The sequence below is a fragment of the Calypte anna genome, chromosome 1 (assembly GCF_003957555.1).
Source record: "Calypte anna isolate BGI_N300 chromosome 1, bCalAnn1_v1.p, whole genome shotgun sequence".
In the NCBI taxonomy this organism is placed as follows: domain Eukaryota; kingdom Metazoa; phylum Chordata; class Aves; order Apodiformes; family Trochilidae; genus Calypte; species Calypte anna.
In genome coordinates, this window is record NC_044244.1 from 106,484,942 (window position 1) to 106,501,577 (window position 16,636).

The 16,636-nt window shown below is 43.2% G+C and overlaps 2 protein-coding genes across 16 annotated transcripts in view; one reads left to right on the forward strand and one right to left on the reverse strand.

Annotated features, from left to right (window-relative positions):
- Positions 1-11,020, reverse strand: part of LOC103531042 (trifunctional purine biosynthetic protein adenosine-3) — a 42,393-nt gene extending 31,373 nt beyond the window's left edge. Inside the window, exons 1-5 of one of the 13 annotated variants that reach the window (XM_030469579.1) lie at positions 10,918-11,020; positions 6,666-6,700; positions 3,540-3,608; positions 3,287-3,379; positions 2,078-2,226 (exon numbers count right to left, since the gene is read on the reverse strand). In XM_030469579.1, coding sequence (XP_030325439.1) covers positions 2,078-2,222 — 145 coding nt within the window. In that variant the 5' untranslated portion in view covers positions 2,223-2,226; positions 3,287-3,379; positions 3,540-3,608; positions 6,666-6,700; positions 10,918-11,020. Of the gene's footprint in view, positions 1-2,077; positions 2,227-2,511; positions 2,540-2,791; positions 2,911-3,286; positions 3,380-3,539; positions 3,609-3,803; positions 3,836-5,204; positions 6,701-10,576; positions 10,718-10,917 lie in introns of those variants that run through there. The other 12 variants (XM_030469580.1, XM_030469578.1, XM_030469589.1 and 9 more) reach the window with 12 other exon arrangements.
- A 2,408-nt stretch (positions 11,021-13,428) lies between these two features.
- Positions 13,429-16,636, forward strand: part of SON (SON DNA binding protein) — a 38,659-nt gene continuing 35,451 nt past the window's right edge. Inside the window, exons 1-2 of one of the 3 annotated variants that reach the window (XM_030469575.1) lie at positions 13,429-13,634; positions 15,391-15,557. In XM_030469575.1, coding sequence (XP_030325435.1) covers positions 13,525-13,634; positions 15,391-15,557 — 277 coding nt within the window. In that variant the 5' untranslated portion in view covers positions 13,429-13,524. Of the gene's footprint in view, positions 13,635-14,549; positions 14,699-15,390; positions 15,558-16,636 lie in introns of those variants that run through there. The other 2 variants (XM_030469574.1, XM_030469576.1) reach the window with 2 other exon arrangements.

Sequence of the window (16,636 nt, forward strand, 5' to 3'; positions counted from 1 at the left end):
AGGATGCTAAAGTCCATTCACAAACACACATATGTCTGCCCCTGAATTCCATAAACCATCCTGTACATTTCTGAGACCAAAACTGCCCTGCTAATTAAATATAAATTGAATAGAAAACTATATTTAGCCACTCAACCTAAATCTGTCTTTATCATCAGAAATGATTACTGACTCAAATTAGCCACGAAAATTTTTGCTGGACTTAGATAGAAGCAAGTTTTGAAGTATTTAAGGTTATTTATAATTTTAAGCTTGCCTTTATCTGTTTCAGAAATCAGGTGAGGACTAGAGTTGAAATGCTAATTAAAGGCAATTTCATGAACCGTGAAGGAACAATGAACTTCCAGAGCCAAATCTTGATCACACCAAAAAAACTGAAACAATGGTAGCAGTTCAACAAACACTATTGCCCAGCCTCACACAATATAATAGGGCTCATGTGATTTCGCAAAGCTGTTTTCCATTTTCTTTCCTGAATTAAAATCTAGACCCCACTGGTAGGACTAAAATGGCTGGGCAGGGATGACAAACCCTTTCCTTACAAAACAGAGAAGACAAACTCTTCACAAATTCTATATTCTCCCCATCTGTTGGTTGGCTGAATTTTTTTCTCCCAAGGAACACATGAACCCATGGCCTAGAAAAAAAGATTTTAGTATACATGGTAGATTTTACAGGCCTGGCTTGAGCATTATTACACACATGCTCAAATATTTTCCACTGTTGAAGCTGCAGTATTTTTTATGGAATAACAGGGTGAGAGAAAAGCACTGCAGTTTTTAGAAGCCATCACTTGTGAAAAAATACTGAAATTAACCTTCCACAGGCCATTCAGACTGGCATTGACTCCATTTAGCACAAGGATAAAGGTTTTTGCTTGATTTTCTGGGATGAGAAGGAAATGTTATGACTTGCCTGCCAGGCCTTTCTGTGGGCCCTCTACTCAGAGACCAATAAAGAACAAAAATCTACTTATGATACTGTGACTAGCAAAAGAAATTAAGGACAAAGTTATTTAAACAGCACAATATCATACCTAATTTCACTGTAATGCTTAATTACAGGTTGTTAATGTACCTGTGGTACAAGAATCTGACAGGACTCATGTTTCCACATGAGATGGCAACAAGAAAAGATTTTATTCACATATCAAATATGAATACATAGACATTCATAATTCATGTTCACATGTATACTGTGTTAGATTATATCCCTCTTGTGATCCGATGTTTTAGAGTAGAAACATAAGTCAGTTTAAAGTACCGAATTCACGATCTGTTATATAAAAAGGACACAAGGCAGGAATTTCTATGTAACTACTACTGATTTTGTAATGATTCACTCTGTGTGTCCTGGCAAGAGCCTTAAATCAGTTTTTAAATGTAGCATGTAATTTTGGATGCTTAATTTGGAATATCTTAAGCTTAATTTCTCAAAATTAATAACTATGAATAGTTTCAACTACAGTCTGTCATGAGTTTAACATATTAAGCTAGAAGCTCATAACAGGCAGTCAGTACAAAGACAGAAGCATTTGAAAATAACCTTAACTTCTTAAGGTCACTCAGACAAAGGAATTAATGTTTTTCTATGGTTGAACACTTCAGGTCAGAAAGTGTTTTCATCAAAGCTTGCAGGTTTCACGGGGCTTCCATGCACTTCTGAGAATCTAGCTGTGGAACTGCAGCAGGTACCAAAAGAAACTACCACCCCTTCCCTCCTAGGCTGCTAGGAGTTATGAGCTGCTGCAGCTATTCCAAATTGTACTCCCAGAGGAATCTGCAACAGAGTTCTGGTGGCATCCTCCACCCTCAAGCCCAAGGAACCAGGTATCACAACTGAGATCATATAAAATGAGTGATAGCTCAAGGTTTTGCTCATATGCTTTCCTTTCCTAACTGCTAGCACCTATTACAAGTCTGGAATATTAAAAAATAGCAATAATAATAGTAATAGTAGTAGTAACAACAACATTGACAATAATATTATAATCATCATCATCCTTTCACCTTAACAGATCCACGAAAGGAACAACTTATTTGTTATCAAATTTAAATATTTTTTTCTCTCTTTTTACCCGAATTGGATATTTTCCCATTGTCAGCTGTTCCTGCATTTCCTGGAGCAACAAACACTTGTTTCACATGTGGGGACTGGGCCAACTTCCAGGCCAGTGCATGCTCTCTTCCACCACTGCCAATCACCAACACTCGATCAGCCATTAGTCTGCATAAAACCAAACAAGCAAAACAGACAGAATTAGACATGTGAGGTTTGGAAAGCAAGAGCTTTCATCATGGTTTTGAATGCTATGTGAAACTCATCTCCTAACAGAGGTGAATAATGTCATTTGGTTCCATGCAATGGTATTTCTATACAGGTTTTGTTGGGGTTTAAAAAAAATAAAATAAAAAGGGACATAATTATATGAAAATGGATAACTGACTTAATTGGATGTGATACAAACTACAGTCAAAGAACAAACTGCTCCAGAACACAGAAAGGACCCACCAGGCAACTCATCCTTGTTTTCCTTTAGACAAATTGGCAACTGCTACAGGTTATACACAAACCTGTGATATATGGAAAACAGTTACAAGTGACCTGGCTGTGATTTGTAACCTATAGAAATTCCTGGAGAATCCAAGCTTTCTGATGAAATTAACTGTATGAGCACAATGTTAGGGAGCTGAGTGAGACCACTCAAGACTTTTTAGAGGTAATTATCTGAAAGAGCTCTACTTCAGGAAAAGAAAAAGCTGAGAGCACTGGTGCAGGGAAATAAACTTCCAGCTCTGGCTTTCCTTAGAGGAGAAAAAACAGGAGGCAAACAACAAGGAAGACCAGGTGTAATTAATAAAGGACCTTGCTCTTAAAAGATACTATAGGACATCCACCCTCTATCCTGTTCTGCTGAGTTTCAGAAAAAAAACCATTATCATTCCCTCAGCCTGCAGAAAGTATGAGAGACAGTTACATTTCATTATAAACTGCCCAAACCCTTTTCAGCATTTTGGAAACAAAATGGTCACAAAAATGAAACAAACTCTGTTTCAGCCTCAGTGTGTCCTTTTGTGTCTGTGTACACATAATTTACATGTATTGGATTCATGTCAACATAATTTGTTCTCCAAGCAGTTTTAACAGTTAGCCTTTGTTTTTTTAAAGCACATTTACTTCTATGTGTATTCTCTACACATTTACTGATGTACATCACCTCAGAACTGTTTTTTAAAGCACATTTACTTCTATGTGCATTCTCTACACATTTACTAATGTACATCACCTCAGAACTGCTGTCCTGATAACAATACCCCACAGCCAGCAAGGGAAGAGAAAAGCTGGCTTACACTGAAAAATCCCACTGGAATTCCGAAAACTGTAAATAAAGGAATAAAGTACATTATTTGTAACGGAAGTACTTATGTCTTTCTTTGGAGTTCCTTAAAAAGGAACTAACTCCAAGGCTAGCCTCCTAAGCTATTCAAAGAATAAGCTGTTAAGACTCATATTAGTCCAACTATATATAAATCACATACACAGATGATGTCACTGCAGTGTTTAGAGTGAGAGTTCAGTTCACGGAAGTCAAACAGTCCCTGAAGAATCTGTTCAGTGAAGCAGAAAGTGAGCAGCTCAAAACTGGGAGTTGGTCCTAAGTCCAAGTGCAGTGTGCACTACACGCAGAAAACAATCTAAAAGTTTTAAATTATAACATATGCAAAATAATAATCTAAACTTATTTTTTTAAATTGCTTTAAAATAGTTTAAGTTATGAGAATAAACAAAAATAATTTCACCACCTGTGAATTTCGCCTCAGTGGTATGAATGACCTCCCATTCATCACAGGGAAGAGCCCAGCCCAGATAAGAGTTTTAGTCAACAGGTACATGCGGTCTCCCTTCTGTAATTCCAACACAAAAACCACACAACCCTTGGCCACAAAACACACAGCCCTGTGCCTCTTCCACCAAGCAGCTGGGTGTCAACCTGTGGTGGCCAATGTCACCCAAGTGACAGCCCAAGGTGAGCTCAGAGAAAAAACCCTCAACACATGATGCAGCCTGAAAATACACAGGTGAGAGCTCCCTTTCCAAGAGCAGCCAGAACTCTCCTGCGGTCCCCTCCTTTTTAGGAGGACAAGAGGGATGACAAAGCACATCTTGGAGAAAAGGAAAAAGAAAAGGAGAGAAGAGAGGGGAGATCAAAAGACTTCTAAGAGTAAAGCAAAAAGACATGAAAGAAAGCAGATTTTCAGTCAACTGATAAGGCAGGGGCATGTATGCTGCTCCCCCACATCAGCTGCTATAGCCTGACTTGAAGCAAGCTGCTCTAATAGCTCCAGCCCTGGAGAAATCCTTCCTGAGGACCTGGACTATGCAGTAAAACCAGCTTCTGCTCTGAGGGTACTATGCAATGCATCTGGTGAGTCTAATTTTTAAATCCAAGTCCTCACTAATAAATCTTAGAGAGGAAGAGCCCACACATGTTTTAGAAGGTATTCCTATGCCATCTGCTATTGCTTTTTAATTCATTAGTAAAGGAATCATTTGTTCAGAGATTGATACTTTCAGGCAAAACATCAAGTCAGCATAAAGACAAAACAAACATGAGCAAAAAGGTAAAATACAGAAAATTAACACTAAGATGTTAACTATGAACTAAACACACTAGAGTTTGAATGTAATTGTAGCTTCGGGTGGAGGGGACCTTTCTAATCATCAATGTCTGACAAAATATACGTCGCAGAGTTACAGAGACATTTTAATTACAAAACTCAAAGATTATTTAAAATTTTTAAAAATTGGGGTAAAAATGATAATAGTAAGCACACTGGGGATGTCACATTATGCCAAACCTCTTTTATATTTAAGTCCAAGGAAAAAAGAATAAATAAAGAAAGAAAAAGATAAAAAAAAAGCTAAAAGGGGATGGCTATAATGTAGGGGTGAATTAGATGCAGTTACCCAAGACAAAAGAATACAATATAAAAGAATAAACATTTATCATGTAGCAGTCTCCTACACCCAAGTTAAACCAAACAACTATGTTTCCAGTGCTGTCCACAGCACTGTTGTCATTAAACAACAATTTTAAGGTCAATTTTATCAATAATAAGTTGAACTATACACATTACAACATTTTCTTACAGGCCCTCAGAAGCGAGTGGAGAGATTCAAACCTGAACAGAGAACATACTTACTCTGTCCTATGTGCTGACAGACTGAGGAAAGCAGTACTCAAGAGTTCAGATGCACAAAGAGAAAGGAGATAAGCAGCCTCCAGTTAAAATGTAATACCCAATATGTCCCAATACTACCACCCCATTGACGACACTGTGCTGCCAGCCAATGAATGGGAAAGTTCAGCCATTCCAGCTGGGAAGAGAGGACAGAAACTTGCATACATACAAATAGTCTAGGAGTGAGGAGCACAAAATTTGCAGAACAGAAGTCCCACCTGATGTTTCCAAACGTGCGAAATATATTCTGTCCCATTCCAGGTATTTCTTGTAGTTAAAAACTGTTTACAAATCACACTGTAAATTGATTCTGTTGATCTAAAAATGAGGCTATGCATTTTTGCTGTGCATAAAAATGAGTCTATGCACAGTCAATAGTAGGACATACGACAGTAGTGTGCACATCAACAGTAGGAAAGAATAAGGTTCATGATGCATGTTTATGCTCCATTAAGCCTACTGCTTAAAATTATTAGAAGGACAGGCTTGAAGGGTGACACTGTTGCCAGCTGAAGTAACTAACTCACCATGCTGGCAACTCAGTCAAATAGTAATTTCTTATGTTCTTGCAAACTAATGTATTTCAATACTATTACCAGCTGGAAAAAAATTCATAACTTACAGCATAAAGTTTTATGTGGGAACAGATAACGAGAACAAACCATATAATCATATGTTCAAATAAAAATTAACTTTTTTATAACACAATGTGGGTAAAAAATAAGTTTCAGCCATTTGAAAACTCAATATTATTTGAGCGTCTCTTAAGTGGTATCCTAACAATTTTTATTTAGTGATGTAGCTTGAGAAGAACTTTGGATTGCAATCTGAGTTTAGGAGGCTCATATCTAGCAGTCGCAGGCTTTCTTTTCCACAGTGACATAAAAAGATGCCATGCAGCCCCTTTGCTACCCAGCAACATCTTGCTTTAAAAGTAAAAATTCCTGTAAGCAACACGTATTTTTGCCATTGACACAGAAGTAAAAAAATTGCTCACAAAAGGCAAAAAAACATTCACAAGGTAGATTTTTCTTCTGTGAGGATTATCCCACACTCAGCCTTTTTTGGAAGCAGCATGTAAAATCCTTAAACTCCAAAAATGTTCCAAAACATGGAACCTTAAGCAACCATTGTCTGCTATTGTACAGATGGAAAACATGTTTGTTTAAAAGTTGTTTTGAAATAAAGACAGTTAGCATCTCAGGCAAGGGTCTGTTACTAGATAGAGTTTGTATAGGAAATAAGAGCAGGAAAGCAGAAACAAGCTAATCACTCCGTTGATTCAGGTAGAGAGAGGAGAAAACGAGGACAGAGTGAAGACAAGTCAATTTCCAGAGCCTATCCCTGAGGCTGCTAGTAGTAATTCAGCAGGGACGAGCATCAGCCTGGAGACCTTTTTCCTCCACAAAAGGCAGGGCTCACCAAGAAGCTGGGCAACTCTTCCACTTGGTCAGGGCCTGTGGAGCAGAGAAAATAAAGTGAGGAAGGCAAAACCAACAGCGTCTGGTACCTTTCTCCCATACTGACCCCTCCACAAGGCAGAATGAGATTTCAACCACAAACAGAAGAGAGATGAGGTTACTAACTCTATTGCTGTACCTGCCCTATTAATTGGGAAGGGACATAAACCACTGCCTTTTCCTTAAACTGAGCCTGTGCCCAGACTTGGGGGTTAAACTAAGCAGTTGTATTTATGAAGATAACTCTATAAGAAAATGTACATTCCATAAGTGATTTCTTTCCAAGTGTCATATCAAAAGTGTGTGGTGCAAGTTATCTAAATATTATATTACTTTATATTATATTGTATATAATTATATATTATACATAAAACCAACATCTAATATATAATACATATATAAAAATATTATATTTAAAATGTATGGTATATATTATATATAAATATTCTTTCTATATTCTCCACTTATAGGTGGAGTCTCTTCATAAGCCATTGACTTATTACCTCACCCATAACTAAAGCAGTAAAAAAGTACAATTAAAATAATATCTTTGCAACGTAGCCCAAAGGGCATGACTGCTGGTAACTCCCTGCTGGACTCAGATAGTGTCATTTCTGTCTCTGTGCCCCCTGATTAAGAAGGTGTTTTGCTTTGGTCAGCCAAGTAACATTAACCCTTGAAAACCTGTTTAAAAAGGTACCACAAAACCGAGTAGTTTAAAAAGATAACTTTTCACTGACTTAGTTACAACAAATCTGAGCTGAGGATGGAGTCACAGTAACACTTCGATATATTTAAAATGTTGCAGCACCCAAAGTGCTTCAGCCCTTTTAGGTACTTGCTGCTCAAGCAGGTTTATACTCTGCTGTGAAAAGTTATAGTGCATTGATGCTGGACAGATAATACCTTGTTGTCACTGAAAGGGGATGTGAACCCAGACACATTCCCCCTCCTCAGTCAGTTCACTGTGATTTCATAAAACTAACCTGGGTAAATGAGACAAAACAAAACAAACAACAAAAAATCCAACAAAAAAAAAACACCAAACAACAACAACAACAACAAACAAAAAACAAACAAAAAAAAAACCTCAAAACCAAACTCCCCCCCAAACAAAAAACAAACCAACCAAACAAAAAACAAACAAATCCCCCCCAAAAACACCAATCCAAATGAGATTTCTGTAAGCTGAGCTGGCCTAAAGTGCCCTCAGCCACAGTATAGAAACACTGACAGTGAATGGATGAGACACCAGAGCTCAGCATAAGAACTAGAGGGCAAGACCTGCCTTTCAGGCAGCAGCAACCTACCTACCCCTGCACGTGTAGCATTTACCCTCAGCTGCACTCTATTTAAAGGATGCAATACCTTAGCTTTCCAACACTGACATTTGGGAAACCTGATGCATGCATCCAAGATTTTTTATATGAAAGACATGGTCCTTTCTTAGAGTGTCTTAACTCATGCCATTCCTAGAGCTTAGGCTATAAATTGGCCCAGCAGTGACCAACAGCACTTAGCCCAAACACAAAAAAACCCAAGCCCAGCATCACTGAAAAGGTTCAAACCCACACACCCCAAATCCCTGGAGAAGAGTTCTTATCGATTGGCTTTGGACCAAAGAAGGTTCACTCTTCCTCTTGAAGCTGAGCAGAAGGAAAAAAACTGAAGACTCACAGGATACTGCAAGAACAGAAAACTGGGAAGGCTGTGCAGTTCAGCTGCCTCCCCACCAAGTGTAGTATTAGTTTCTAGGCCTAGCAGTCAGGACCATTTATGCATTTTTTTTTTACATGGGCTTGTAATGGGATAAAATATTGATATAATTTCCTGGAGAAGAATCCAAAACCTAAGACTTCCTCTTCCCAAATTCAGCAGCTAGGCTGCTACAGTACTCCCACCAGGGAGCCTGCCATCCCTTACTCAGCTTCTAACTCCAGCAGCCAAGACTGCATGGTCCCAATCCCCCTTGTGCTAAACCCCATTCTTCTGCTTCCTGAATTAGTGCTCTAATTGACAGGCCAAGTAATTTCCTAGGAGTCTGCTTCACATTAGGAGTGCACACAAATCTTTGTTACACATGAGGTGAGCTCCAAGGTGGCCTTTTCAGTGAACCCTCTGCCAACTGCTGGGCCCTGTTCAAGCCTGAAGACCAACCTGAGGGTGAAACGTGCAAGCTGCAGGGTGACCTATGGGTGTTTCACAATCGGTTCACACTGCCCTTTGCCAGCCCAGCTTCCCATTGGTCCCACCAACTTCTCCACCTCCAGTCTCTCTTCTCCTCTCCCACCTGTGTGTGCCAAGGGCATGTGGTCACTGGGAATTAGGCAGCCAAAACTAACACTACAACAGTAACCAAGGCAGTAAAGTAAATGTATCTCCGCACACAAAGGAAACGCTTTTCTGACAGTTTAGTGAGATAAACTCACTCACAGAGGGACAAAGTGATCACACCTCAGCCATCACAAGGGACACAGCAGCAGGAGGCAGACAGAGGGTGGGTGTTGCTGCAGCAAACTGGTCGTGAGCCCATCGGTCCTGTACCCTGCACTCTGCATCATCTGGACTGAGGGAGACACCAAAGCTGCTCACAAGCTACCTTCTTACTCAACTGCTGGCTCCTACCTCTTGCCCCAACCCGTGTGAGGGAGAGTTGGATCACAGAATCAAACGAGGGCTGGGGAAAAGAAAGGTTTATGTCTCTCCACATTTTTTTTTGCTACATGGATTGGTTTCCTGAGGATTGCACAGGCAGCTTTGCTGGGGCAACGCAAGGTACAGAAACCAACAGCCACAGTGCCTGAACAAGCAAAATGGCCAAAATACAGTGATGGAACTGCACGTTTAGGATAAGGCAGCATTAGGCTCATCCTGAAGGAAAACAGCACAGCCATGGCAAACTTCCAGTTTCCTCAACTCTGTATGCAGAGGCCTCCAGATTCAGGTGACAACTATGGTATTTACTTATAGCTTTGGTTTTAAATAAGCTTATTCTGCTCATATATTTTATTTAGGACTAATTCCTGTCTCTCACCTATCCATATAGTGTGGTGTATCAGATGTTTTTGTAAGAAAAAAAAACAACAATAAAATTTATTATTATTTATGTTTCATAGAATCATAGAATTGGCTGGGTTGGAAGAAACCTGACCATCACACTGAAGGGCTGAATCAGACATGAGAATAAAACATGCTTTTCATGGCCTGATTGAGCTTCTGCAAGTTCAGACATCTTGCCTCCTGGGGTAAACCTCCAAATGGCTGGATTGTTTATTTCCTCGGCAAAATGTTACTGCAAGTTTCACCAAGCGGGCCTTAAAAAATTTATCACCCTCCCCAAATTACTAAATGTTGACACATCACACTCCATATAGGATAATGGAAGTGCTCAGTGTCTTTCCCCATCAATGCCTCAGCAGAAGCTACATGGTGAGAATCAGAACGAGCAAGGGGGAGAGGGGAAGAATGCCCTATGTTACCATTTCAGTTACACACACGACGTAGTGAAATAAGTATTAACTATACCCATTAATTTCAAGTATCCACGGGATAGATTGAAAAATAATAATAATAAAAAAACTAATTTAAAAAGCAACAAAACAACAGAAGACGGTCAATGTTACAGTCAGTAAGCCCCCGACTCGACAAACAGCAAGGAAAGAATCAAAGTGAGTCAAAGTTCAAAACAAGTGAGGTTAGAAGTTTAATATTTACTTTAAAGCAAATATTTCACCACTTTTTCAAAGCCAGAGCACAGAAAAAGTTAGAAATAAAAGCCACGTGCGTTTTAAAATACTTTTAAGCACAGTCCATTTCAAGATGCTACACACCAGGCTCCCCAGAAGCACATCTGAGTTATAATAAATATATTACAGGAATAATCCGCTAGCGACCACCTCTCCGCACGCCCCTCCATGGCCACAGCCGCGGGGCAGAGCTGAATCCGGGCTAAACCGAAGACGCCCGGGATTTTGGGCGAGGCCCGCTCACCGCAGCGGTCCCGGTGCTCCGAGCCATGTCTATGTACCGGGCTGCCCCGCCATTTTACCGCACGGGCAGAAGGGAGCACATGGCCCCGCCACCGCTGCTGCTGCTGCTGCCTCCCGTGCCGCCGCTGCTAGGCTCGGCGGCGGGGGGCAGGCTACAGGAGCAGCGGCAGCGAGACGGAGCCACCCGCCGGGAGTGCCCTTCTCCCGAGCGAAAGGAAAACTTACTTTCCTTCAGGGGGATTTTAAGGAGCGGGAAGGCATCCTCCGCCGTGCCGCCGAAAACTACAGTACCCAGGGGGCAGCGCGATATGGCGGCGGGTCGGCCCGGGGGCGGAGGCCGGGAAGCGGGGCGGGCGGGAACGAGGGAGGGAAGGAAGGAAGGAGGGGAGGAAAGAAGGTGAGGTGATCCCTGTCTGCATGGGGAGGGATGTCATTAATTAGCTTTTGCGCTTAAAATTGTTGGGAGTTTAGAAATGTGGCTGCTGCCCTCCGACCGTGCTCAGCCGGGTCGGGCAGGAGCTGAAGCTGGCTAAAAACTATGTGTGTAAGGTTCTTGTTTTTACTCTTTCTAGGAAGTATGGCTCCGGAGGGTAAAGGTGATAGTTCATGAGACTGGCTGGGTAGAACTGTGCAAAGATTGATTTTGTTTCTATGTCCTCTCGGGGAATGCTTCTGTGAATCTTGAAGTCCTGGGTAGGAGCAGTTTGTGCCTTACTGAACTTTCTGCTTCATTGAAGCCAAAGAGTATTGGGCAACCTTTAGTCAAATATAACATTAAACTTTTGCAACAATACTGTTAATAGAAAAAGATTTCACCCTTAGTTTTGTTTCTCCCCCCCCACGTTCCCCAAAAGCTATAGTATGAAACCTTGCTGTTCTTCATAAATTACATTATGAAATACAGGTTTAACAAATGTTTGCATATTGAAGCATCACCTTGTGCTTTAGAAGGGAAGAAGTGACATGAACAAACGGTCCAAATTGTACTAATTGCAGCAGAATGGCTCTTAGTAAAGTCTCACAATACTACATTTACAAATTGAACACTAAAGGCAGCAGCAATTATCACTGGTCTCGACAAGATGAAAATAAAACATGTAATTAATCTGAAAACTACCTAACACCTAACTGAGTTGAGGTGTTTAACTAAAGGTTTGTGGTTTTCTACAGCAGAGATGGGGAGAGCAGGAACAGCTATTGTCCTGTGGGGGCTGTGGAACCTAATTTCTATGAACAGTGGTGATTTTTTTCGGTAATTACTTTGCATTATTTTTTAGGGAACCAGAGCAAAATATGTAGCATGAACGAAAAGCCTTGTCTGGCTTTTTTTTCTCCTTTCTCCACGGTTTTCTTTGTATAGATGGGGCCTACACTGGTAAGCATATCAGTGTACTTAAGCTACTTCAAACAAAGTGAAAGCAGTTGAAAAGGGTCCCTTCCCTGAGAGTGAGCAGTTGTGTAGTGCAGGTTCCGCTTGGCCCACATCGTGTGTGTGATTCCTGTGTGGGACAACTTTTCTGTCTGAAGTCCCCATCATGAGTGAAGTTACATCAGTCAAGCCTGCTGCTTTCTTGAGTACAGCTGAGGCGTTCTTTTTGTTTTGTTTTGTTTTTAAGGCATATTTTACAATTATATTGTACTGAAAGCCTTTGCAGCTTTGTTATGTCATGGCCCCTACTATCAACTTTATGTCTATTTAGACTTATCACTTCTTGTTTATGGGCAAAAGCATGCCTAGTCTATCTGGCAAAGGCCATTTTATCAGGGGAATCCAAATGTCTCAAATAGTTTAAGTGAAACGTTTTCAATCTTTAGTGCATCATATACCATAAATTAGACACTGTATTAGGTTGGTAAGATCTATAATACACTGACGTTGGCATGGCACGAAAGGCAGTTTATTTGTAAAAGGGCCTCTTTAATATAAATGTTATAAATGTAATAAAGTACCTTTGACACAAAAGCGAGCAAACCAATCCAAGTATGAAATCCATCGTTTTTCCAAAGTTAATGTGAAGGTGACCACCTCCCAGCAATACATAGGAGAGAACAATGATGCTTTCAAACTGTCTTGCAAGTGGTTATTAAACCACACTGAATTTGAGGCTCATGTTGCAAATAAAGCAGCAATGAAATACCTAGTTTTGAGGTATTTTAAATTTATTTCCCATCTAGTCAGTTACTACCTCATTACACTAGAAGAAACTCTGTGTGGGAATAATCTTCCGGCTGTAGGATAATTTACAAGGCCATATTTCTACATAAATATACTAGAGAGTAGGTTTGGGGGGAGTGTGAAGGGCCCCCCCAGAGTGGCTGCACCGGGGAGAAATTGATTTCGGTGCGTTCGAGCAAAATACCTCTCAAAAGTCACGGCTTCGGGGGTGGGCTCAGGCCGGGGCCAGCTTTCACTCAGGTATTTACTGACGGCGGCGGCATTTTCCTTCTCTTCCTTTGTTCCTTTAATTTTTTCTCCCGTCTCGCCAGCCCAGTTCGGCTCGGCCCGGCCCGGCCCGGCAGACAGCCCCCGAAGCACATGTGCGTGTCACAGCCGGGCCGCCTGCACCCACGGCGGCGGGAGGGGGAGGGCGCCTTTCGCATGGAGCCGCTCGCTAAGTGAGGAGGGCAGCGCCGCGCCGGGCCCTGTGATGCAGCAGCAGCAGCGGCAGCAGCAGCCGCAGCACCAACAGCAGGAGCAACAGCGGCGGCAGCAGCAGAAGCGGCAGCAGCACTCGTGCGCGGCCAGGCCCCCCTGCTAGGCGCTGCCCGCCCTCGGCACACACACGGGGCGGCGGAGGAGGCGCGGGGCTTGGCCCCGCTCCATGGAGACCAATGGCATCGCTCCCACCCACCCCCAGCGGCCCCGAGCCCGCCGGCACGCACAGCTACACGCTTCAGCCCACCATGGCCACGCCGCCGCCGCCGCTCCAGCCCTCGGAGAGGTGAGTGCCCCGGCCGCCGAGCTTTTTCGCGGAGGCCTAAACGGTTCCGGGCCCAGCTGGCTGCCGGAGGCGGCCGCGATCGCAACGGGGAGAAAAGGGTGGGTGGGTGTGTGCGAGTGGAGGGACGACAGGGACAGGGCCGTAGGGACCGGCCGGTCACCGAACACCACGGTGCCTTCCCTCGCCTCCCCCTTCTTTTCCTCCCCGGTCTCCAAGGGGCTAAGGCGCAGCTTTTCGGTGTACGGGACGCGAAAGGGGCAGAGAACGGGGGCGGGGGGAGGGGAACGCGTCTGTGTCGGGGCAAAACGGGCACTTAACGGTTCCATGGCGGAGGGGGGGCGGGGGGGCGTGCGCAAGGCCGCTCGCTGGGGCTTTGCCTCTCATCGAGGGGGGCAACCGGGGACGCGTGCGTATGTGCGGGGGGCATCAAGAGGGACGGGGACGGGGGGGTATGGAGGGCGCCGGTAGGCGCGGCGCCGGCTGATCGTGGGCGCAGGGGCGGTGGGGCGGGTAGGGCGAGGGGGTGGGGGTGAGTGGAACAACATGGCGGCGCGGTGCGATCCTGCGGGGGGGTGGGTGGGGGATGGGCGTGGGGGTGGGGAGCGGCGAACTTCTCCGAGACGCGAGACTTCCCCATCCCGCCCCTCCCCGGAAGTTGGACGGGGCTGGTTCTCTATGGCTTTCGCTCAGCGCTAGAGCGGCCACCCGGAGGCCTGGGCAATTTCCCCTCCCTTCCTATGCCCCCCTCCCATCCCCCCTTACCGGGTTGTGACGTCACCCGTTCGAGGACAGCCAATCTGGAGAGAGCATCCAGCGTAGACGTCAGCAAGGGCCCGCGGCCTCCGGTTGCGGCGGTGCCTTGTGGGATACTGGAGGCCTTGCGCCTCGGCAGGAAGGAAAGCGGAGCGCGGGGGGAGGGAAGGAGGGAGGGCGGTCGGTCGGTCGGTCGGGCAGACAGCCCTGAGCGGTAGGGCTGTCATGGCGGCTAATATCGAGGAGATCTTTCGGTCCTTTGTGGTCAGCAAATTCCGAGAGATCCAGGAAGAGCAACAGCAGCACAGCGGGTAACGAGCCTGCCCGGGGAGGGCTGGAGAGGCGACGCAGCCGCGCTCTGGCTGGGGCCTAGCGTGCGGGGGGAGGAGGAGTGCGCTGGAGATATGGGGGGCGGAAGGGAGGAAGAGCGGGAGACGGGCCGAGGCCTAAGCCTCTTGAGTGTCTTTTCGTCGGTAACATGGCGGGGCCCGGGGGCTCGCGCCCTTGGGAGCGGTTTGAACGAAAACACGGCGGGGGGGGGAGGGGCGGGCTTTACTGCGCGATGTCTCCTGGCGAAGTTTTTTTCGCTCACGGGTTTTTTCTTGTGTCGGGGAAGGGGCGAGTGTCTGTGCGATTTGTCTTGCTGGTCTTGCTGCATTTAAGCTCGCCTACTTTTCTCGGTCCTTATCTCGCAAAGTAAGTGTTAACCACTGGAGAAGAGCGAGTGATGGGTGCTTATTTTGCAGCTCTTGCGTAAAGCAACGGGACTGTGGCACATACGAGAACGTTTTCCTCCCTTGTGCCTATTTCTTTGCTGTCTCAATGTGGTCATATAAGTGAAAGTTAATCAAAAGGTAGATGTTTCGCTATAAGTATGGCTTCTTCAGAAGGCCAGAATACTGTTTTGAAGGGTTGAGTGTAATAAATGCTTATTAATGAGAAAAAAAAAAGGTCAAAAAAGGCTCAAAATTGCTTGTATTATGTTGATATTTTTTTTGGTTAGTGGAAAGGTAGAAGGCCAGCCCAATGGTGACACAATCCCAGTCGAGCAAGCCAACCCTACCGATGACACTGTTGCTGGTGCTGGGAGTCTTCAGAATGATCAGATAGTGCAGAAAATAGAGGAAGTGCTCTCTGGAGCCCTTGATACAGAGCCGCAGTGCAAATCAGGTAAATGAAAACCCATTTGGCAAATTTGTTGTTGTTTAAGAAGATTGTCATAGTGCTTAAAATTGAGTCAGTTTTACAGAGATGAAAAAGTACTTCTCAGTACTGGTCCTCTTACTGAACTTCATCTCACAAGTGTTTATTGTAATGTTTGTTAAGTGCATTTTTTTTCCTACTATGATTTACAACCATAGATGGAGAAATACATACTTTAAAAATTGATGCTGGTTAACATATGAAAGTATTACTTAGTGTTTGAAAAAGTTACTTTTCTCTCCATTACAATAATGCTGAAATGTATGAAGAATATTCACATCTATAAATGTGCTTTATTTTATATGTATGTATGTCAGGGTATCAATGAACAGTTCCTACTAACAAAGCTGGTACTGATAGAGAGCAGCATTGATGTGTGTTGTGGAATGGTTTGTGAGATGATTTCTAAAAATTATTTACTAGAATTCAGAACCAAATGATAAACTGTTCTTCAGAGTAAAATGCTTTGTTCTAAAATGAATAATGAACTTGTCTTTAAAAGGCAGGTACACAAATTGCCATTTACAGAGGTTAAGAAATTTGTATGTATCAATATTTTAGTTTCAAAAATGACTGGGTTTATTATGCCAAAAAGTTTCATACGAGTATCCCTTCTCATGAGACTTGTTCTTTTTATAAAATTTAGAAATTGGGAGAGCTAGTGTAGTGAAAACTCTGCATTTGATATGATAATTTAAATTCTGGCATTTCTGATTTTTTTTTGGACTTGAAACATAGGTGACTGTTATGTGCTTGGTAAGTATAGTTATGGAATTTTTTTTTTTTAAGACAGGGTAGAAGGTCACTTATTTTAGAGATTTTGTTTGGTAGGTTTTGGAATGACTTTTTCTTTCTTTTAATGCACAGTGGTTTGTTTACCTTTGCATTTTCAATACTTTTTTCATGTACGTTGTGCAAGTAGCACTTCAGGCTAGCATTTTTTAAAATCTTTTAAATTTCTGTTCTGTTGTGGAAGAATGAGGAAGCTAACATGGTCATAAATAAGTGAAATACATTAATCAGGAAGTTAATAACCTATGGCAAAT